General features: G+C 38.7%; 1 protein-coding gene across 4 annotated transcripts in view; it reads right to left on the minus strand.

Annotated features, from left to right (window-relative positions):
- PLA2R1 (phospholipase A2 receptor 1) overlaps positions 1 to 24,537 on the minus strand; it is a 129,343-nt gene that overhangs the window by 43,316 nt on the left and 61,490 nt on the right. For all 4 annotated transcript variants that reach the window (XM_009182309.4, XM_009182310.3, XM_003907525.4 and 1 more), the window contains exons 12-17: positions 12,623 to 12,825; positions 9,437 to 9,582; positions 3,926 to 4,010; positions 1,338 to 1,470; positions 740 to 775; positions 108 to 265 (exon numbers count right to left, since the gene is read on the minus strand). In XM_009182309.4, coding sequence (XP_009180573.2) covers positions 108 to 265; positions 740 to 775; positions 1,338 to 1,470; positions 3,926 to 4,010; positions 9,437 to 9,582; positions 12,623 to 12,825 — 761 coding nt within the window. The remainder of the gene's footprint in view (positions 1 to 107; positions 266 to 739; positions 776 to 1,337; positions 1,471 to 3,925; positions 4,011 to 9,436; positions 9,583 to 12,622; positions 12,826 to 24,537) is intronic.

Genomic DNA, 24,537 nt, shown 5'->3' on the forward strand with positions numbered 1-24,537 from the left:
TAAATAAATATCCGAAGTCAAACCGAGAAAACCATCCCTCCCTCCATCCTAAGGGCAAAAGAAGGTGCTAAACTCTGAATTTTTCGTGGTAAGTTATGTTCAAGTACCGCTTTTATTTTGCTGTGGATGAATTCTTGCTCATGTGCAGAATGAATTGTAAGAAGATCACTGTGCAGCCAGCTACAGACAAACCCAAAATTCGACCATTCTGAGGCAAAGGTATGAAAAAGGTATTCTGCATCCTGATAAAAGAGCCACGGTACATCTGAAAGAAAAAGAAACAGTGAAAAAATGCAGAAAAGATAAATAGGCATGCTAGGATTCACCCCAAATTTGTGATTTGGTCACTCAGCATTAAAAATAATTGTATACACACACACACACAAATTTGCACACACACACCCCGCACACACACACAGACACGTGCACATAAATAGATAAATAACTTGCTTTTTTTCCTTGGTCTATCTCTTGCAAGATACCTTCACCAGGATTAAAAGATCAGGGATAGATACATATTCTAAAACCACATGTCATAAAAATGATTGACGATACTAGTCCTTAACCATATTTAATGACTACATTTATTAATTATTAATTTGAACAAATTAGCTCGAGGTTGACACAAGAAAAGAGACGCTTGATTTGAGAAATATAACAACACATTAATGCTATATAGTAGCACTTATATGGTATACATTAATAATTAGAAATTCAAGAGCTGCAGAGTCGTTCTTACCGTACTGGTACCAGAAGGGAATCTTGGGTTTCACATCTGCAAAGTGAAAGCAAATCACTTTGACTGATCTTGCTTCTCAAGTGCATTGTCTGTGAATTACTTCAGCTCTAAACACATTATTTTGTCCTTCATCTTTTAAAATATCACTTTAAAACAGGTACATTGTGCTGTTTGGAATATGTGGTGAGTTCTCACACTTGAAGAGGAGGCTCCAGGGAGGCTTCTGATTAAAGAACGAAGGACATGAGCACTTGCTGAGGCCACTGTGTGTCACACACTGTACTAGGTGCTTCCACTTACTCATTGTACAAGTAATTCCGTTTACTTTGTAATGTCAAAGTGACATTTCTCCCAGACTATACTTGCATTATAAATGTTCTGGAATATTAGCTGGTTACCTCAGTTCCCAGTGAACTACCTTGGCATCCTGCATTGGTGTCGCTTTTTCTCATTTCGTATAGAAACATTTTTTGCTAAAATAGTGTAATTTAGTTTATCATGCAGGTTGTTGATATTGTGGTTTGGGGTGTTTAAACTGAGAAAGTACTAGAGATTATTAGAAATCAAACACATAGCAAAGATCTTATTATATTTTTACCTCTTGGGATTTTGCATATCCATTCACGCTTGGAACCACAGTGTAAGGGCAGCAATGTTTTGTTTGCCTTATAAACAGCACAGTTTCTTGCATCTTCTCCAAAATAATTATTGTCTAAAAACGAAGAGACAACCTGCAGCAGATGAAGTTCATTATTTCTTAATGATGATTCCCCCACAAAGTTTCAACAGATCAAAAAGGGCATCCCTGTACATAAGCATTATAGGCTTCTACAGGAAGCTTCAGAAATGTCTGGATGTCATTCTAGTTGAAGGTTATTTCACATTTGTGAAGAACAAGCTAATCAATATTTAGCTTTTAAAATTTAAAGATGCTTAAAAAAAAAAAAAAAAGCCGGACGTGGTGTCTAACGCCTGTAATCCCAGCACTTCGGGAGGCCGAGGCGGGCGGATCACAAGGTCAGGAGACTGAGACCATCCTGGCTAACACGGTGAAAACCCATCTCTACTAAAAATATAAAAACAAAAAATTAGCTGGGCGTGGTGGCGGGCGCCTGTAGTCCTAGCTACTCGGGGAGGCTGAGGCAGAAGAGTGGTGTGAACCTGGGAGGCGGAGCTTGCAGTGAACAGAGATCGAGCCACCGCACTCCATCCTGGGTGACAGAGCAAGACTCCGTCTTAAATAAATAAATAAATAGATAAAATAAAAATTAAAAAAGGTACGCTACTCCTTTCTCCAGAAGGAACAAATGAAACGCAAGCTTTTTTTTGCACTTTTTTCCAACTGGGAACATTTTCTAGCCTTGGGATCCTGGGTAGACTTAGGGACTCAAGGGTGTGCCAGATCTTGGTATTAACTTTGATTTTGATTACTTTGAACATATGCTAAGTTTTTTGCCTCTAATAACTAAATTCTGAGCCATAGTTAGCTTTAATCAGGAATCTATCAGGTCACTTTCCATGAACGACCACATAACTCATATAATTCATATTACAAGGGTATTAAAGACTCAACCTTCTCAATTATTTAATGACTACCTCACCGAAGAATGGATGGATGACAAGTAAAATTGGGGTAAAAATTTGGGGGAAAAAAGGATGCTTTTAAATCCCTTATGTTCTTCCTCAAACATGTACACCGTCATGCAATAATTCATCTATCTTAAGTATGTATAGCCTCAGATTCAGAAAATGGTGTGATTTGAATTCATTTTGTTCAGCAGATATTGGTGAGAAGCTCAGCCCCTGCTTCACGGCCTTATCTAATTTATTCTGAGCCAGATTGTCTATTTCTCTCCTATTACTAATGAGTTGGTTACACTAAAACAAAAGAAAGTGTTCTCAACCTCTATGTATCACATTTTCTTTTTCAAGTACTATATTGACTTGAACCACCCAGCTGTCCTATGTAGTGGCTGCCATTTATGGGGCAAGTTGACCCTGCTATGCCTTTTCTGTTTTCTGAGCCTTGGTTTCTCTATCAGCAAAATAGATTAGTGGGGCTGAATGATCTTTAAAATCTCTTCCTACTCTCTCCTATAAACCTCTTCCTTGACACTAATTTGAACACCACCTTGGTACGGGGCTTTCTCTATTGTTCTTTACTACTTCAAAGTTTGGCTACTGATATTTTGCCAACCATGAGATATTATAGCATTGTGACTTTGGAGTCAGACAACCTGTGTGCAAATCCTGGCTCTCCTATGTATTATTTTAGGCAAACCACTTAATCATTCTAATACCCATGACACTGAGTTATTGTAAGGATGAAATGAGATCATGTAGGAGTGCATTCAGCTCGGTGCTCAGAACAACATGAGGACTCAATCGACAGCAGTTGCATGAAGTGCTCACTGCGGTCTCTCAGGAGTCGCCCCATTTCACAGGTGAAAGTGAATAATGTGATTTTTCATGTGCCGTAGGATGGATCCCACTTCAATCTAGGATACTACTTCAGTTTTTTTCCCTGTCATTTTGAGAAAAATGTGAGAATTACCGATTGCAACTGAAAAAAAAAAAAAACGCAATAGTGAGTTCTCTCTGTCTTTCATAGAGGTTTGCAAGTATGGGAATGAATGAAAAGCAAGACTTTTTTTCTTCTGGAACAACTTGCTCTAGAAGGTGATATTTCTAAAACTTGCATTACTGTCCTTTCAGAGTGAGGTAAATGAAAAATAATTCTCCAAAATAATCTTCCTTTCATTATGACACGGACAAGGTTCCCATACTCAGACATCAGGTGCTATGCAGGATAGGGAGGTACAGGGTAAAGGGAGTTGTGTTATTTAAAAGAATAGCTGCTTCTCTGCCAGAGAGACTCTTCATATGGGAGATGATTTGGGGGGGGGGGACTTTTTGGAGGTTTTTTATTCTTTTTCAGGTTGGTTTGGGGAGACTTTTTGGAGGTTTTTGATACTTTTTCAGGCTGAGATTGTACAATGGCCTCAGAACAATGTGGCTAGCAAACATTTCCCCGGACCTTGCCAAATAATTCTCCTGGTACCAAGGTCTGGTGCAGTTTTGTCATGGGAGCTCTGGCCATCATTTCTAGGTTCTCTTGGTTTACCACGTGGTTCTGGGGCCACTTGTTTGGAATCCATCCCTTTTCTCCAGTTCGAAAAGACTTACAGGAGTTCTATCAGACCACTCCCACGAGCCAGCGTTCAGTGGGTTTCGTTTATTAAATCCAATCCAGAACTGCCTTGCTTCTGTCCTGTGAAGAGAAGAAACAAAAGCTTTGCCTTTCCCATCAAATTTACAGCATTATGTGAAAGGTTAAAAAAATATTCAAAAATATTTATGTATGCAGGAAACAGCTGATGCTACTGGCAGGATTGATCAAGTCAACAAGCAATGAACATTTTAAATGTGCAAAACGCTGTGCTATGACATGAACTGAGAGAAGAATAAGCCTCACATTCTATTTCTCTTGGTTTGTGTGGTTTGCTCACAGGTGATATACAATTGGGGAAAAGTCAGCTTTTATTGAGAACATGAGTTTCTCATCAGGAATAGCAAAGCCTTTCAGTCAGGACAAGAACACATGAAAAGAAAATTGGTAAGAAATTTTGGAACATCTCTAGCCAAGAGGACCTTTCGCTACTTTACTGTGTGTTTACTACCTCACTATACTATTTGTTCTACTTTACTATGCTTTGATTTGTTGTTCTTTTGTTAAATGTTCATGTATTCTCTGAAAGTCAGCCATCATCATCTTCACTGAATAAAAGGCACACAGGTTTTTTTTTTTTTTTCAGATATCAACATAAATAATTCTAAAGCCAGTCACCCTGAGCCATGGTAGATTAACTTCAGTCATCACCATTGGTTTAGACTTGGCGAGAAGCTCCACAGAGAGTCACCTTCCCCTCTATGAGGCAGAGTACAAATGTGTCCACAGAGTCCTCAATCAATCGAGTGATAAAGCCTAATTGTGCAATGAACCATCTCACTAAGATCATTTTCTGAGAATAATTTTGAAGAATCAAAGATTTAAAAGATTCAGATGTCAGGAAAGATACTTTATTTTCCTTTGTGCAGAGAAGCAAACCTATTCTGAGGAATTCCTTCTCAGATGTGTCAGCTACTCTGCCTGGATGACACAAATTAAAAGCAAATTCAGCTTAGAAATCCAAGAGATCACTGGTGCCCAGCTGGGCACTGTCATGATGACACCTTATATTTAAGGTTGGGAGAAGGTGAGAATGGCCACCTTCTGTTTAAGCCAAGCACACTAATCTCCATGGCATAGGCTGAAAATCCATGTCTCTCTCCTGGTGTTGTGAACTTTGTCTTTCCTCACTGAATTCAGAGATCTATGTCTTCCCTGCTATATACTGGCTCCTGGAAGATGAAATGGTATTTACTTTCTCTTCATCAGTTTCCTGAAATTGTATAACATTTAATAAACACATATGTATGTGCATACGTGTGCGTGTGTGTGTATGTCTGACTAATAAAATAGAAATAGAAAAGCAGTGCCATAGGAAGGAAAAGCAGCATACCTGCTATAGCTGCTAACTATGAGATCTGGTATGTTTGCTATAATTAAGCATCAGATTTGACTGAATTCTCTGGTAATCTGGGAATAAAGTGAAATATACACAGTTATTGATAATTTTTTTTTTTTTGAGACAGGGTCACACTGTCACCCAGGCTGGAGTATAGTGGCACAATCTTGGCTCACTGCAACCTCCTCTTCCTGGGCTCAACTGATACTCCTACCTCAGCTCAGTCTCCTCAGCTGGTACTACAGACGTGTGCCACTACACCTGGCTATTTTTTTTTTTTTTGTATTTTTTTGGTAGAGATGGGGTTTTTACCATGTTGGCCAGGCTGTTCCCTAACTCCTGGGCTCAAGCAATCTGCCTTGGCCTCTCAAAGTGCTACAATTACAGGTGTGAGTCACTGTGCCCAGTCAAGAATTTTTAAATATTTTCTTTAAAGATGGTTCTCGCTCTGTTGCCCAGCTGGAGTGCAGTGGCAAAATCATACCTCACTGTAACTTCGAACTAGGTTTTGCTGGGACTACAGGTGTGGCCACCACACCCGGCTAATTGTGAAATTTTTTTGGTAGAAACTGAGTCTCACTATGCTGCCTAGGCTGATCTTGAATTCCTGGCCTTAAGTGTTCCTTCCACCTTAGTGTCCCAAAGTGCTGTGACCCACTGTGCCTGGCTCATATTATACGGCTTTTGTGATCAGATATTGAAAAACTATGATATGATAGATGCTTGGGACTAAATTCTACGAGACATTTTAAGCACGAGAACTTACATAAACAGAAATGACAGTGACATTTGATCTTAAAGCAAACTGGGAAGCAGTTTGTGTGTGGTTGTCATATGGCAAACCTCACTAAAATGCAAAGGCAGAATATGCAAATATGTTTTGCAGGAAGCTAAAGTAATGAAGTAAAATGTAACTTTGAACAATGGAGACTATCACCTATTCCTTGGATTTATGGCCTCAGACCTGGCTGATAATCCAATTAGCCAGGAAGCTTCTTAAACTTTTCTTCAGACTCAGAGAGTCTGACTCAGCAGCTCTGGTGTGAGGCCAGAAAGCTCTGTAAAAAAGGCGTCCCGACCAAGTATGATGAGGAGCCAGGTTCCTGAGTCATGGCCTCATGTCAGCATTTCCCGTAGGGACTAGCAGTTCTGTAGGATGTCAATAAGTGTTCTTAAAAAAGGGATTTGTGGTCAAAGAAAGTGCTTCCTTCTAGAACCCTTTATGATGCTAATGAACATGGCAAATCTCCAAGACTGTACATTGTTTTGCAAACATATTTTACGATAAAATCTCCTTCCTTCCCTGCAGAATGCTGCACCAGACTCACATGGAGAGATGTCAAAATCTCCCAGCTTTAAGGTCATTGTTGTAGATGTGGAAGATGAATAATTTGATAGATGTTGCATGTTAATCTTGTCATGGGAATGTCCTACAAGGAAACTTGTGGGAAAGGCGAGGAGGATTTTCCTCAAAAAATAGTCCGGGATTTTTCTCTGGGATTCAGGCCAGTGTTTCATTGAGACTTCAGATTTCCAGCGCTCGAAGCAGAGTACCTATTATTATAGTTGTTTTCATTAAATAAATATACAGAGCCATGGAGTTGTGCTGATCACAACATCCTCAGAGGCAGGATTTTGTCTGTCACATCTATTGAGTTCTCCAACCAGCTATGCATGTAATGCATGTATCTTCCACAGAAGATACTCTCACAGTGCAGGCTGACTGACAGAACATTCCAAAGTGAGAGGCCAAAGTGGGGAGTGGGGGGTTCACAGGAAGGGGACAAGATGACTGTCTTCAAATATTTGAAAATAGCATAGATTTGATCTGTATTTGCTCTAGCTCAAATTGAGGGGAGGCAGATTTCTAGCTTATTAGAAAACTGCTCTTTGAAATCAACCTTCTGCAATGGAATGGGCTTTCTCTCAAATAAGAAGCATTCTGAAATTGGAAGGAATTATGCAGACAGTGGATGACCACGGTATGTGGTGGGAGGTAGCACAAGACAGTTTAGAGTTCTTCCAATTTAAGCTTGAATTTCTAACTCCACTGAATTCAAGGTTCTGTAAACTTGCAAGGTGGATACAGATAAGAGAAAGTTTGTCTATACTACAAGGCTACAGTAACCAAAACAGCATGGTACTGGTACCAAAACAGAGATATAGACCAATGGAACAGAACAGAGTCCTCAGAAATAATACCACACATCTACAGCCATCTGATCTTTGACAAACCTGAGAGAAACAAGAAATGGGGAAAGGATTCCCTATTTAATAAATGGTGCTGGGAAAATTGGCTAGCCATAAGTAGAAAGCTGAAACTGGATCCTTTCCTTACTCCTTATACGAAAATGAATTCAAGATGGATTAGAGACTTAAATGTTAGACCTAATACCATAAAAATCCTAGAGGAAAACCTAGGTAGTACCATTCAGGACATAGGCATGGGCAAAGACTTCATGTCTAAAACACCAAAAGCAACGGCAGCAAAAGCTAAAATTGACAAATGGGATCTAATTAAACTAAAGAGCTTCTGCACAGCAAAAGAAACTACCATCAGAGTGAACAGGCAACCTACAGAATGGGAGAAAATTTTTGCAATCTACTCATCTGACAAAGGGCTAATATCCAGAACCTACAAAGAACTCAAACAAATTTACAAGAAAAAAACAAACAACCCCATCAAAAAGTGGGCAAAGGATATGAACAGACATTTCTCAAAAGAAGACATTCATACAGCCAACAGACATATGAAAAAATGCTCATCATCACTGGCCATCAGAGAAATGCAAATCAAAACCACAATGAGATACCATCTCACACCAGTTAGAATGGCGATCATTAAAAAGTCAGGAAACAACAGGTGCTGGAGAGGATGTGGAGAAATAGGAACACTTTTACACTGTTGGTGGGATTGTAAACTAGTTCAACCATTATGGAAAACAGTATGGCGATTCCTCAAGGATCTAGAACTAGATGTACCATATGACCCAGCCATCCCATTACTGGGGATATACCCAAAGGATTATAAATTATGCTGCTATAAAGACACATGCACACGTATGTTTATTGCAGCACTATTCACAATAGCAAAGACTTGGAATCAACCCAAATGTCCATCAGTGACAGATTGGATTAAGAAAATGTGGCACATATACACCATGGAATACTATGCAGCCATAAAAAAGGATGAGTTTGCGTCCTTTGTAGGGACATGGATGCAGCTGGAAACCATCATTCTTAGCAAACTATCACAAGAACAGAAAACCAAACACCGCATGTTCTCACTCATAGGTGGGAACTGAACAATGAGATCACTTGGACTCAGGAAGGGGAACATCACACACCGGGGCCTATCATGGGGAGGGGGGAGGGGGGAGGGATTGCATTGGGAGTTATACCTGATGTAAATGATGAGTTGATGGGTGCAGCAGACCAACATGGCACAAGTATACATAGGTAACAAACCTGCACGTTATGCACATGTACCCTACAACTTAAAGTATAATAATAATAAATAAATTAAAAAATAAAATAAAATAAAATAAATAAATAAATACCTTATAATAACAAAAAAAAAAAAAAGAGAAAGTTTGTTTCCTCAAATGAAAACTTAGGGGGTTGGGTTGGAATTTAAAAAAAAATTACTGGGACTGTTTTTTTTTTTTTTCCAAACAAAATCTTACATAGGATCGCATTATATACAAAATAATCAGCAGTGGAGCTGGTTGGAGCTGCTCTGGTGAGGCGTGGAAGGAACCAGGAGCTCTGCCTACATGGTCCTCTCATACTCCTGGGGTTCCAGGATTCCTGGGATCCTTCCACAACACTTTGAAAACCACTGGGGTAGATAATTCCTGAGTTTGGCAGGAAAGCTCTACAGTTCTGACTTGAGGCACAAAGAAAAGATTTCAAATATCTAAACAATTGTCACTTTGTTCTTCGTTTTATGAAATGAGAACCTGGTACAAGATAAATATAAAACTATATGTATATTTATTTTTCTTGGCTTTGGGTGTAATACAAATATGGGAATTTTAAACAACTACTTGGGATACTCACCCCTCAGAAGCCATTACTGAGAGATAGAATATTTGACTGCAAGTTTTCATAATTAACAAGTATTTACCAATTAAATTTTGAATGTAAGAGCTCATTCACAAAATTCTCTTCCTCAATATGGGCAAAGCTTGCAAGATGAGCTCCAAATTCTTCGCAAAATGCTTCAGCTTCTCTCCATGTTCTTTTCGTCAGAACTTTTTCACTATGAAATACCTGTATAGTAAAAGAAAATAAATTAACATTGTTATAGATAAGGTGAGGTTGTTAAACTCTGCTCTAGAAAGTAAGAGTAATATTAATATAATTGTCATTATTCTTTATAAGAGCTTGTTCTAGTGGGAGGAAGTAACATTTACTGAACTAGAATGTGCCTAGTCATCATAAAACTATTAGTTCCTTTTATCCTCATAACAAATTCCTGATGAGAATGTAATAAACTCAGTTTTATAAATGAGCTTTTTGAAGAATTTTTTTTCACCCTAAATCTTCTGTGACTGGCATGTACTTGTCCCTCAGTAAATATTTGTCAATAGATAAATAAAGTCAGGCCAAGAGAGGTTAAGAATTTTAGGTCACACAGCTATAAACTGGCAGAGCTAGGATTAGACCTACAATTCCTTGCTTCCAGAGTCCATAAACTTCCATCCCACCAGACTGCCTTCTGACAGATTAGAATTAGCAGACTGATCATTACTCTGCCTGACCCAGGGCAAGAAATGAGAAATGAGACCTGGGACCTAGGGTAGCTCTATTTCTAGAGTCTTTGGATCTTAGTTGAACTGGCAGATGCAGTGGTTCAGCTGTCTCTAAAATCTCTGCTGCTTCTCAGCTGTCTTCATGGTGGCAGGAAGAAGCCAGCTGAATGGAAGGTCTTCTGTTGGCTTTATTTAAGACTGGGGAAAGGGACTGAAGACCCAGAGCTTGTAATCCCAGTCCTCTGTACCCTTCTTATTTTTAACTGCCTGGCACTAAGCCTGAGCCTCTGAGGCCAGACAGGTACACCCTGTGGCCAGCCCTCCCCAGGCTCTTATTTGCTGAGACCAGAATGAATAGCTTTCCAAGTCCTGTGGACCACAGAACAACCTTTCCATCTTTTAAATTATATGTCAAAACTTGTCTCCTCTGGGAACCTCTTCCTGAATCACACTAAATTCATAAATCCTACCACCATGCCTATCACACACACATCATGCATTTGTTGACATATCAGGGTGATATATAGTAGAAAAGGCACCAGACCAGAAGTCCCAAACCAGGGATTTATTCCAACTCTGTCAATAAATAATTGTGATCTTGGGCAAATCACTACATTTCACATGCCTCAGTTTACTGATCTCTAAGGTTTAACTTATTACTGGGTGAGGCCACTTTTGGGCCTATTATTCTATGAACGTAATGTAGGATTATATATGTGTACAACTTAAATCGAGCACATTCACAGCTGCTTCATGCCACGTACAAGCTACCACAGTTCTGGAGATAGAGTCTGTCTTCATTCCGCTCTGACGTGCAGAGCTGCTGGGGAACTTTCTCCCAAGACTTAGTGAAACCCTATTTGTAAAATAAACCAAAACAAAACCACCAAACATTTAAAAAAATCATATTTCAAAAAAAGTGTTTCTGACAGGATTGTAGGAACTAATTTAAATGTAGGATCTAAAGCTGATTTTAAAAATAGAAATTTCTTCACATACACACACACACACACACACACACATTATACACATACAAATCAACCGTATGCATTAATTTGTTTGATCTTCAGGTGTCTGGCAAGCTGCAAAAGCTATCCTTATTAGTAAAATTGTATTATTCAATAATAAAAACTTTATTTGTTGGTTTACAAACAATATGAAATTATACCGCTTAACACCCTCTGAGTGTCTGCCTCCTTCACTTGGTGTATTAACAATATTGCAGGAGGACAGGTCCCCAGATGACCCTTGCTGACTCAGCTCTTCCTCTTTTTCTCGGTAATTCTCAGGCAGAGTGTACCAAGAGTGCAATATCCTGAGATAAGGAGGAATCGTCCTTATCCCTCCTAGAGTAGGATGTCTTGCAATACTTTAGCTCAGTGATCCAGGTGGCACCTGGGATAAAAACCCAGAAAGGAGCACTTTTGGGAGCCCTCAGCTGTCCTGCAAAGTGGGGCGTGTGCAGACAAGATTCCATCTTCCCAGGGGTGCTTTCCTGAGCCTTGGGGGAATGGCTCACCATAGATCCTAGGCTTTGGTTGCTTCTTGCTGCCTATCTGTGAATACAAGTTGAGCATCTCAAATCCAAAAATCCAAACTCCAAAGTGCTCCAAAATCCAAAACTTTTGGAGCAGTGACAAGACACTCAAAGGAAATGCTCACTAGAGCATTTTGGAGTTTGAACTTTCAGATTTGGGATGCTCAACTGGTAAGTACTATGTAAATATTAAAAAAAATCCAAAATCCAAAGCACTTCTGGTTCCAAGTATTTCAGCAAAGGAGTACTCACCCTGTAATAAAGTTATTTTGCCCATCTTGTTGTGTGGGAATTCTGTCTCACCAGATTCATACTCTGGCAGCCAAGTTTGTGCAAAACCTCCTGTCAGAGCTAGGAACTTATGCAGAAACTGGTTAGGTGTTTAGAGTTCTCCCCCATGAGTGATAACCAGAGCACGGTGCCCTCCTTCCAGGGATTAATGGTATTTCTTTTCTTTCCTTTTTTTTTTTTGAGACAGAGTCTCGCTGTGTTGCCCAGGATGGAATGCTGTGGTGCAGTCTCGGCTCACTGCAACCTCTGCCTCCCGGGTTCAAGCGATTCTCCTGTCTCAGCCTCCCAAGTAGCTGGGACTACAGGTGCATGCCACCACGCCTGGCTACTTTTTGTATTTTTAGTAGAGATGGGATTTCATCATGTTGGCCAGGCTGGTCTGGAACTCCTGACCTCAAGTGATATGCCTGCCTTGGCCTCCCAAAGTGCTGGGATTACAGGCATGAACCACCATGCCTGGCCACGTGCATGGTATTTCTGCTGAACAGATAACAATCTTCATGAGGAAACCTTCAATATCACCAGGATGTGTCGATTTTTTTTACTTAAAAATTATTTGGAATATGATTGAAAGGATAGAGACAGGCAACAAATGTTGATTAAGCACCTGCTGTCTGTCAGGCACTGTTCTGGAAAAAAAAGAGTCCTGGAATAAAGGAATTTGGGATACATGGATCAAATTAAAATAGTGTTAGTCCTGTTAAGAATGCCCATGTAACCTTGGTATCACCTTGAAGCAACTGGCCAGACCAGGCTCTGACTCCCAGTCCAAATAGCAGGGGTGAAAGGGCCATCTCTCTTCATGCTCTGTTGTTTCCTGATTTTCAACTGGCTGCTTGCACAAGGACATTGCCTTAAAGTGCCGACAGTCCTTCACTTCCCAGCTACCAAGTGGATGCTTTCCTCGCATGGCAACACAGCCACCACTGTATCCTGAAAGCAGAAAACAAGCACTTTTAATACCAGACAACTAAAACGTTTTGTGCTCAGAAGACTGCTCTTTAGAGTGTTGAATAATTGACATCTCATAATTAAGCACCCAGACAGGAACAATCAAGATGAAAACGAATGTCTTATTGACCTGATTATGTCATTTCTCTTCATCTCTGGAGAAAATAATGGAAGATGGGAAAGAGAGAAAAGAGAGTGTGAAGGCTGAAATTTGGACCTTGTCTGCTTTGTGCTCAGATGGCAAATGATGAAGAATTAGGAGCTATTCCTACCTGGAACCAAAATATCCCCTATATTTCAATATTATACTTCAAAATCCCACTGTGAAAAATCAACAGTGAAAAATGCATAGTGCTCATCCTCTAACAACTGGATTCAACAGGGGGAAATATGTGAATAACAGATTCAAGGTAGACCATAAAGTATACAACAGAAAACCAAACTGTAAACCTTGGAAGAATGAAGAGAATGAGATGAATTCTCTAAATGAGGTAAAGATCTGGGGGCAGGGACAAGGCAGACATCAGAGAAAAGGAAGAGAGAAACAGAATTAGAGAGAGAGAGAGGCTTTTGTATGAAAAGCAAAGTACAGAGATTTTGCCTCCCACCTTCATAGTATATGTGAGATATTGGGAAATGTGATATACTAGTCACGGACAAAACTCCACTTTTTTCTTTGTGTATGCTTGAACATTTTAGAAGGTAAAATGTGTTTTTCCACAGAAACAATGTATAAATTAAGATTCTTAAGTTTGTCAGCAAAATCTATACAACTCATATGACAGCAAAAACAAAACAAAACAAAACAAAAACAAAAACAAAAAACACTTCAAATTTCAGTGAAGAATAGTAGAAAGCAATTCCATTCCAAAAATAAGATTAAAATGAGTAAGAATGAGCTTGTTTTTTTCTCGAATCCTGGGTGATCATTTAATTAACTAAATTCACATTCATCAACAACAATAAAAAATTGTACATCTGCAATGTGCTCAGCTAGGTTGTATAATTAGCTGCTTGAAACAAAAGGATGAAGCAAAGCAAACCAAAAACCAATTCTTAGTTTGGTGTGAGATACAGACACATAAACAAGCAATTGTAATAAATATAATGTGTAAAGTGCCATAGTAAAAGGTGTGTTCGAAGTTCTGGAGGAGACATCAGAAGGGGTGATGGAGCCTCACCAGAGATGTCAGTAAAACATTTGTAGGAAGTGACATTTGAGCTGAATTTTGAAGGATGAAAAGGAGACATGAGTTTTCAAGGCATGCTTGTAAAAAGAGAGTGATTATAGACGAAGCATCTGAAGACTTGCGATGATTCTGTACCTGAAGGCTCTTTAAAAAATGTCGTCACTTGCTACTTGATATTTATCTTGCTTAATTTCCCTTCAGAAGTAATGGCTTCAATGTTTTCAGATACTGAGTAACTGGCATTGTGCTTGTCATCTATGTTCCGTTTGTTTTATGCTCATGGAAAGACAAAAGAGAGGGAAAATGAAGAGTGCAAGTGAGAAGAAAGAAGACAAAGGAAGACATAGAGCATCTCTTTAGGAATGGAATCATTTGCTAAAGAATGAGTGTATGAGTGTTTGTGTCTTCAACAGTCCTGGCTGCACAAGTGTGTTAGGCACCAGCATCACCATGGCAAGGCGGTTCTGATCTGGAAGAACTCCCCGGGCCTGTGTGATGAATCAGAGAGCCTCAAAGGTAAAAATGGCCAGTGGTAAAAGAGGAAACATGCTATGTCTCATATAGAAGAAAAGGAAGTCAAGGAAGAGTTGGTGCATCCAAAATCCATCAGATGGCTCTACTGGCCGAGAACAGCTAGCTGGTGTTATAGATGCAAGGTTGTGGGCAGGCAAGGGGGAGAGATTATAGTATGTAACTGCCCCTGCCATTAGTGGAGCTTTGAAGGCCTGTTGAGTAACTTCAGAATGCAGCTCACAGTCCAGCTGGATCATGAACAATAGAGGAGATGCTGCATGCTCTGTGCAATAAAACCGAACCGGAGAAATCCATATGGAAGCCCCGAATACAATATATTTGTGGAGCTGCTCTAGTTGAAAGAGGAGGGAACACACACATTCCTGCTCCGTTCCCCCATCCTTTGAGGGGCCCCAGTGGAACTTCCAGAAACTGCACAGCACAGGTAGGAAACCTTGTGGAGGACTTGGAGCGTGAAGTTTGGGGTTCTAGTCCCAGCACAAATCTTTAGTAACTGGAAACTTGAGGATGTGAATTAATCACAATAGGCCTTGTCTAAAATATGCGAATAATAATTCCTTTTTTTCTCATGGGTTTTCATGAAGATCAAATGAAATAATGAATTGAAAAACACTCTATAAAATATGAAGAGCTAAATATATCCCTGCGATGTTGCTATTATGCTTATGGCCATTTTCATTACAAAAACCAGGATTTTGTGGCATGAGTTCTGCCTGTATGTTCAAAGAATTTTTCAAAAGTTTGAATCAGCAAGTTTGAAATGTAATATACTTTTTTGTTGGTCTTGCATTTTGTCTCACTTTCCCACATCAGACAATGATTAAATAGCTTTGGTTTTAGATGCTATAAGATATTCGACTCATCTTCATTAGTGAAGAAGGAGATGTTTGTGAACCACTATGAAGATGAAAAGTGCTGCAGGAGTGGTATTGGTATTCTAAAGTGGTTAACTTAATGGAACATTTGACCCAAATTTTAGAGTCTCAGCCCCAAAGAAGCAGTAAAGTGGTATAATAAAGGGAGACCAGGCTAAGGGAGAGATAAACTAAATTTATAAGCCTATATTGTGGGGATGCTTGCAAAGCCAAATAATAAGGGTAAGGGTGTGGGAAAGAGCAGAGGCGAATTTTCTTTCAGAGAAATTGTTCTTAAATTTGATAACTCACTTCCCACTGGGGAAGAAAAATGATTATTCTCAGTGGTGAATCTCACATTTTGACAGATTCTCCTTACCTGCCATACCCTCACCCCACTCACTCTCTCCTGCAAACATGAATGGGGAGACTTTCTGTCAATTAAGAAATTCTAATTCACCAAGTTATCTAACTATGCAAAATTAAGTGAGCTGGGAAAACCTCCACTGTCCACCTCTCTGTTCAAATACCTAAAAACAAACCCATTGACCAAACCTTTTTTTTTTTTTTTTTGAGACTGAGTCTCGCTCTGTCGCCCAGGCTGGAGTGCAGTGGCCGGATCTCAGCTCACTGCAAGCTCCGCCTCCCGGGTTCACGCCATTCTCCTGCCTCAGCCTGCCGAGTAGCTGGGACTACAGGCGCCCGCCACCTCGCCCGGCTAGTTTTTTGTATTTTTTTAGTAGAGATGGGGTTTCACCGTGTTAGCCAGGATAGTCTCGATCTCCTGACTTCGTGATCCGCCCGTCTCGGCCTCCCAAAGTGCTGGGATTACAGGCTTGAGCCACCGCGCCCGGCCTGACCAAACCTTTTTGTGCTGGCTTTTCAGTGCCTCTAGACAATTATTTCACTTGAGTCTGCCTACTTATTTTCCAGTTCCCTGCAACAACCCTTTACATCCTCATCTCTCAAGTCCTCTACCCTCTCACCTTCCCTCTCTCTCCTTCTCTCCAATAACAGAGAAAAGTGAAGCTCTTTGGGTAGGCAAGTTTCCTACAATGCTGTGTATCTGCCAGGCACTGTGCTAGGCAATTTATATGGTCTTTTCCCTGTTTAACTTCAGAAACTCTTTGAGACAGGCATTAGTGCCTGATTGTGCAGATGGAAAAATTAGGGCACAGAGGCTTAGTAACTTGTCAAAGGCCACAAACGTAGTGGGCTTGCTCCGGGATTTGAAACCAGATTTATTTGGGTCTACAGTGCGACAGTATCAAGGTACAGAGTGAGTGGGTGGGCATTCAATAAGCAGTTGAATAAATGAATGAATGAGTTCCCCTAAAATTATGCTCCTGTCCCATGGAGCTCTCTCACATTCCCCTGATCCTGTTTCTCTCCTGTGTGTGGCCACAGCATTTCCTTGAAGATCTACTGTCACATTTTTACTTTGTATGACAGTTACTTACATGATTATGAGGAGATACGTCAATGTTCTAAGGGCTTCTCAGAAATTAGACTGGGTTTATCCTTATTTATGTGGTGGCTCGTTTCAGAGTTTTGATGAGCCTTAAAATGGATTGGCCTACTGATGGGACAGGCTTCTTACTACTCCTCACTATGTGCAGGGCACTTTCAAGAAAATAAACCTGACTTGCTCTATTGGGATCTTATTTTCCTTGTCACTTGCAGATTTCCATGGGCTCGGAACAATCAGGGTGAACATGCCCCAGAGTCATCGCACAGGAATGGAACATGCCAGGGGTATCTAGGTCTAGAAACAAAACATTTTTCACAGAGCCTGAGTTATGGATGGCTGCAAAGGACTGATCGAAAGTGTTTATTTTTCTCAATACAGACACCTATGAGCCTCTAATATAACTTGGAAAAGTGTTTTTGAATGTCTTAACAAGTATAGACTCATCTATTTTCTTTCACCATAGAGCAACCTCCACTTATATTGAATCTTGAATCTAGGTACAAAGTACATTTTAGTTTCTAAGCATTAGCTTCTCCTTGAATGAGAAGCTAATTTATCATCTTTCCATTTAATCAGTGGCAATAATTGGTATGGATGAAAACCATTTTTCCTGTTTCACCTGAATATTTCATTTCTCTTGAAATACCAACTGTCATAGAGAGCCTTTGTTGTCGTTTTTTACTAAAAATAACAGGATTTTCTGGTGTTTTAAGAATGGAAAATTTGGCATGAAAGAAAGGAAATACAGTTAAAATATAGGTTAATTAACTTTGTAGTCCTGAATTCAAATTGCAAGTATGAATTTGAACTCAAAAAGTGTTTAATCTTACACACACACGCACACAAACACACACTTCCTAGATCTGTCCACTGAAATGGCCTAGAAACAATAACAAACCACAAACAACGAGAACCCATAAGCCCAGTCTGTGATGCTGAAATAATATCATTTCCCATCAAAAGAAACCAGGGTTCCTTGATGCAATGGATGCTTCTAGGTCTGCAGCAGAAATTTATATCTGTCATATCAGATAGCACGGACACTATCAAAGACTACTAGGATCACATCAGAAGGATTCAGAAGATATTCCTTGAAGAGATTCCCATCACAAAGATGGGGCATTTGAGCATTAAAAAGGATAATTCCAAAGGACTAAAACACATCAACTATGTTTAAAACCCTTACTTCATAGTAATGCTAAAAAAAGAAAAACACCTCTAATGGGTCACGGATGAAGGATGCTAATGAAGAAATAATTATTTTGAAAGCTAGTAAAGGGAAAGAACTAAGCATTTGTTCTGTGTTTCCTATAAAAATTGTACCATGGGGTAACAAAAAATTGATTGAATGGAATTACCTCTTTATAGGACTATCCCAGCTATAAATGAAGAAACCCCTAATGAGTCAATGGATTTAAGAATTGACCATCAAAGGCTGCTAATATCACAAAAAGAGAAAAAAATTGGACATTATGTGCCTCCAGACAGAGCACACAACTACCTACGAAACCATCTTTCAAAAAAAAAAAAATCTGATTTTGGTCAATCCTTTCATTCTTTTTAAAAATAAAAATGCCTATTTTATGAAAAAGAAAATAGAGTAACACATTAAACAATGTGATGTGAATACAATCAACAAAGCCCAGACTGCAGGAAAATTTATAAGACAAAGCACATTTGCATTAACAAATAAAGGCAGGGGTGGAAATTGGGGAGGGGCGGGAAACACAGAGATGAAAACAGACTTTAGGAGATCTATCAACCAATTACAATGCGTGAACCTTCTTTGGATCTTGATTCAAACTAGCTGTAAAATACATTACATAATATTTATGAGCCATTTAGAAATTTGAGCGTTAACTGAAGATTTATAATGATAGGCAATTATAGTTAATTACTTTAAGGGGTGATAATTGTATTATTAGGTCTTTTAAAAAGAAGTCTCTATTTTTTGGAAATAATGCTGAAATATTTATGGATGAAACAATATGATGTTGAGGATTTGCTATGAAAAAATATGGGAAAGGGGTGAGGGTACAGATGGAAGAAGATTGGTCATGAATTGATAATTGCTGATGCTTGGTGGTTCTACTACTGGTAGATACCATCTGGTGGTAATACTATTTGGTGAACATAACCCTAAGTTGAAAAAAAAAATGACAGAAAGGTGATTCCCTTCTGATTTGCTTTTATGCAAGTGAAATGCATGACAGGAATGATAGGAAGGATGAGAGGGACTTTGGGGGTTCTGATGTGTTCATGTAGGTTTGTCAATTGTAGCAAATATACACTGTGGTGTGGGATGTGGGGTGGGTGAATATTTTGCTGGTATGACATAGAGACAGAGTCCTGGATGAGTTTACAAAAAGCTGTAGGCTTCCTGTTCAGTGGTCAATTCATGTAGTTAGTCTTTGCTGGATTAAGATTCTGACGTGGGGACGAAGCTAATGGATTATTTTGTGACAGGCAGGAAAGAAAAGGTGATTTAGGCTGTGTTTCTGCAAGTTGCAATTTAAAAGAAAAAGGGAAACACAGAAGCTTTTATATTGCTATTTTCTTCAAAAAGATTTACATTTTCATCTTATTCAGAGACAATTTACTCAGTGTCAATCAGCTTGAGCAGCCAAACTGAACATCATGGCATTATTTTTGCTTTAGGGAAAAGAGAAAAAGAGTAGTGCCACTCAAATAAATTACAGCAGAAACTTATGAATGACAAGAAGCTCTGCTTCAATTCCAAATTTCCGACATCTAAATATGCCCCCAAGAAACTTAATATTAAAAACCAAAGATTTTCTCTACTCAAAATGTATTAATTTATTTTGACAGGTATAGACATTCCTAACAAAATTCCTAAGTGTATAGAAATGATACCTAAACTTTTATTTTTTTGCAGTATAGTGTGACATGGAAGTTTATTACTCTCTTTATTTTAATAATATTCATAGATTTGTAGAACAAGGTCTTTCTGTTGAGCGAATTATGATGTTACTTGTTTGGAGCTATGGAAAGTCACCAGTTTCCATACAAATTTCCTAAACTGATGTTTATATACAAAAAACTAATTTGTCTTCATTTCACTTTGCATGCATCTTTCAAAAGTATAATTTTAAAAAATTAGTAACAGGAAGTTTTAGGTTGACAGCAAAATTGAATGCAAAATACAGAGAGCGCCCCTCTAACACCACTGCCCTCCAATCTCCTTCACTATAGACATCCCACACCACAGTGGTGCATTTATTACCACTGATGAACCTACACGGACACATCACAACCACCCAAAGTCCCTCTCATCCCTTGCGCCATCTCTGTCACTCATTTCACTTGTATAAAAGCAACTCTATCATCTATCATCTATCTATCTCACCTATGACTGAATATATTGCTGCTATTACTTTAAACATACTATTATTTGTTGGATCAATTAAGAATAAGAAAAATAGAAGTTTTTATTTTACCTTCATTTATTCTCTGATGCTCCTTCTTTCTTTACATAGATCTGAGCTTCTATATCATTTTCCTTCTCTCTGAAGAATTTCTTTGACTATTTCTTGCAAGGTAGGTCTACTAGCAACAAATTTCCCGAATTTTTGTTTGTCTGATAAAAATCAGATAAAATCTGATAAAAATTCTCCTTCATTTTTAAAGGATAATTTCACAGAGTATAGAATCCTAAGTTGGAGGGTTTTTTTTCTCTTAACACTTTAAATATTTCATGCTACTTTCTTCTTGCTTCGATGATTTCTGAAGAGCAGTCAGATATAATTCTTATCTTTGCTCCTCCAGAGGTAAGGTGTTTTTTCCCCTCTGGCTTCTTTCAAGATTTTGTCTTTATTTTTTATTTTCTGAAGTTCGAATACAGTATGTCTACGTGTAGTTTTCCGTGCGTTTATGTTGGTTGGTGTTCTCAGCGTTTCCTGGATCTGTGGTTTGGTGTCTGATATTAACTTGGGGGAAATTCTCAGTTATTATTGCTTCAAATATTGCATCTTTTCCTTTATTTCTTTCTTTTCCTTCTGATATTCCCATTACACAGTTTGTAGTTGTCCCACAGTTCTTGAATATTCTGTTCTGTTTCAGTCTTTTTCCTCTTTGTTTTTCAGTTTCAGAAGTTTGTATTATCATATACTCAAACTCAGAGATTCTTTTCTCATGTGTGTTCAGTCTACTATAAACTCATCAAAAGCATTCTTCATTTCTGTGATGGTGTTTTGATCTGTAGCATTTCTTTTTTTTGTTTGTTTTTTTGTTTTTTCTTAGACTCTCCACCTCTCTGCTTACAGGATCCAGCTGTTCTTGCATGTTGTCTACTTTTCCCATTAAAGCCCTTAGCATATTAATCAAATTTTAAAAAATTGCTTGTCTGGTAATTTCAACATCCCTGTCATAGCTGACTGGCTCTGAGGCTTGTTCAGTCTCTTCAAACTATGTTTCTTGCCTTTTAGTATGTCTTGTAATATTTTTGTTGAAAAGTGGATGTAATATACTGGGTAAAAGAAACTGCAGTAAACAGGCCTTTGCGATGGAATGGTAAGGTGTGAGAGGAGGGGAAGTGTTCTACAATTTTACCATTAGGTTTCAGCCTTTTGGTGAGCCTGTGTTCCTAAACTGTGCCCTTGACCAGCGAATGCTTCTCAGTTATTTTTCCCTGCTTGGTGGGACAGGATGGCTAGAGAGCTGGAGCAGGGTATTTCCTTTCCAAAACGTGAAAGGATAGAGCTGGCTGGAGTTGTAGATTTCCCTTCCTCCAGATGAGTCAGGCTCTGATAAAACTCCAGCAGCAGTCTGACAAAACAGCCTCTCCTGAGGTGGGGCCTTGTTAGGAACGGAATGCTTTGCTATATTTCAAAATGGTTCCTTTTCCTCTCCCTCTACTGGAAGCATTAGGGAATTTTTTCTCTGATATTTCACTGTGATAACCTGATAGATTACCTGGAACTAGAACTCACAAAAGTGTGGGGGTCCCCTATGACTGGGTCACCCGGGAGAACCCTCAGAGTGTCTGTGCTGAGCCTCCAGCAATTTTATCAATGACGGTTCAGATGTTCCTCTCCCAGCACAGGTTCCTCTGCAGGTTTCTGCTGATGGGTTTCCGATCCAGGAAGTTGTGATCCTCTGTATCTTTGTATTTTTCCAGTTTTGGGCGGCAGTGGTTTGCCTTGTGATGGGTCTAAGAAGAGTTGTTGATTTTTCAGTTTGTTCAGCTCTTTACTCATTAGGATGGTGTAACTTCTAAACTTAAGTCTTCAAAAGTACAGGGTTTTAAACCATGTATTTAACAGAGAGAATGTAAACTGACTTTCTTTGATCTCTCTCTTTTTTCTTTCTTCTAATTTCAGGAGGTCTAAAGGAATTTTTAAAAAAACATTTAACACTAGCTCATAAGTGTTGGGGAAATGTGTGTGTAGGCCACAGTCATACCTTCCTTTAAAGCTCTGTGGTTTCCCAGGGTGCTCACATTGGTGACTGATCCAGCACAGAATAGGTCCTGCATCTTAGAATGTATGGGTGAGGAACCCTAATAGATTAGCAATGTCACTGTCTGTAGCTTTAGGTAAAATTCTGCAAATTATTTCTCTGCAATAAGAAAGGCTAATATTTATTAATTATTTACAATGCAGTAGCAACTATGTAATATTTCTTTTAATCCTCACAACAATCCTGTAAGGTAGATACTATTACTGTCCTTATTTTAAATAAGAGGAAACTGAGATATGGAGAGATTAAGTAATTTCTCTGAGATCATAATGCTGGAATTTGAACTTTAGTCCAACTCAATAGCGGGTAGGTACTCTTTATGCATATGTTATCCTGCAGTGCAGTCTCTTATATCTATTTATATCACCTTACTTAACACCCTCAATGAAGAACACTTCTGATCTTAATATTTTTTGATCCAAAACCTCTAGTGGCTTCCTATACCTAGATAAGAAGTGAAAACTCTTTAGCTTGTAATATTAGGCTGTGGTTTCAATATCTTACTCTGGCCTTATCTTTTACAACTCTTTGCATATATCTTAATCTCTAATTACACAGTGCTCCTAAAATTTCTCAGAGTTGCCCCATATATTTGCTTCTGCTGAGAAAATTCTTTTTACTTCTTTAACCACTAAATCCTACTATATTTCAGACATTTTCAATCCCAGGTGAAAGGCCACTTCCTCTTGAACTTTTATGGTAACTTCAATAAATCCTCCCTTCATTTAACTGTTAGAATACTTTATTTTATACTTCTTACAGCACTCACCACATATTTTCCTGTTGCCATGGTTTGAACGTAATATATCCCTCCAAAATTCATATGTGATATAAGAGGCAGGGCCTTCTGGGAAGTAATAAAGTCATGAGTGCTCCATCCCATGAATGGGATTAGTGCTTTTATAAAAGAGGCTGAGGGGGTGTCCTACTCTCGTTTTGCTGTTTTGCCCTTCCACCATGTGAGGGCGCTGCAAGAAGGCCTTCAGCAGACACTGAATCTGCTAGCACCTTAATCTTGGACTTCCCAGCCTCTAGAACTGTGAGAAATAAATTTGTGTTATTTATAAATTACCCAATATGTGATATTTTGTTATAGCAGCAGGAATGACTAAGACTCTATATACGAGTTATTTATTGTATTTGCTATCACCACTCTCAGATTATAGCAACATGAAGGCATGCATGTTAGGTAATTTTTAAATCTCCCTTGTCATACAAACGCCCTATAAAAGCTCATTAAATGAATGGCTTTAATTATGCAGTAGGGTTATAGAAAGAAAATTTTTTTAAAAAAACACAGAAGGAGACATCTCAAAGATTGAGCAGTAGACTGAATACATGTGTTTATCTCTTCTCCATCCTAAAAATCTCATGTGTTAAAATAAATGGTGCTATGAGAAATAACCAGCAGATTAGGTACCCTGAAAGATTCTTTCAGTCAAACTAGTTGAAATGCTAGATAAAACATTTTGAAAACATCTTTATAAATGTACAGCTGAGTTGGCATAAAATAAACAAATCTATAGAGCTCGCAAATGAAGTAAAAGTATGAACCATGGTAGCCAAACTACCTTCCTAGCGGGATTTACCCTAAAGGTTTCTTTCTAATTCTGGAGAGCTTGAGCATCTGCTTTGATAGTTGCATGGAGATTTTGAGGGAAAGGAGATGAAGCCTAACAGATATACAAAATGAAAAGTCTAATAGAAGAAACCTGCATAAAATAGAATCCCAAATGGCCACTTTTGGGAAGCGTACATGAGAACATACTCACTCAGCTGTTTGTAAGGAAACTTGTCTCTGTCAATCTTGGCAGTGAATAATAGTAAAAGAAATAACTTTCTAAAGAATTTATAACCACAACTCAAACTTCATGCAGGTTAGTCATCGAACTCATGCTACCTATGTGTTCAAGAAAACCTCAGTCAGAGCTTTTAAAGTGTTCCTTAGTTGGTAGTGCCTCAAACTGAGTGATGGAAACAAATGCTAATTTTCATTGGAGGAGGCCAACTTCAACCTAGGGGTTACAGAACTCCCATAAATAAAGTACATAGAAAAATCAGTAGTTCCAGGCAAAACCCACAAAGTGAAAGAAATGAGATCCAGAAACAGACCCATAAAACTTCAGGTTTGAGATTGTTAGAAACCAAATACAAAATAACTTGGATA

Source organism: Papio anubis, chromosome 10 (assembly GCF_008728515.1).
Source record: "Papio anubis isolate 15944 chromosome 10, Panubis1.0, whole genome shotgun sequence".
Classification (NCBI taxonomy): domain Eukaryota; kingdom Metazoa; phylum Chordata; class Mammalia; order Primates; family Cercopithecidae; genus Papio; species Papio anubis.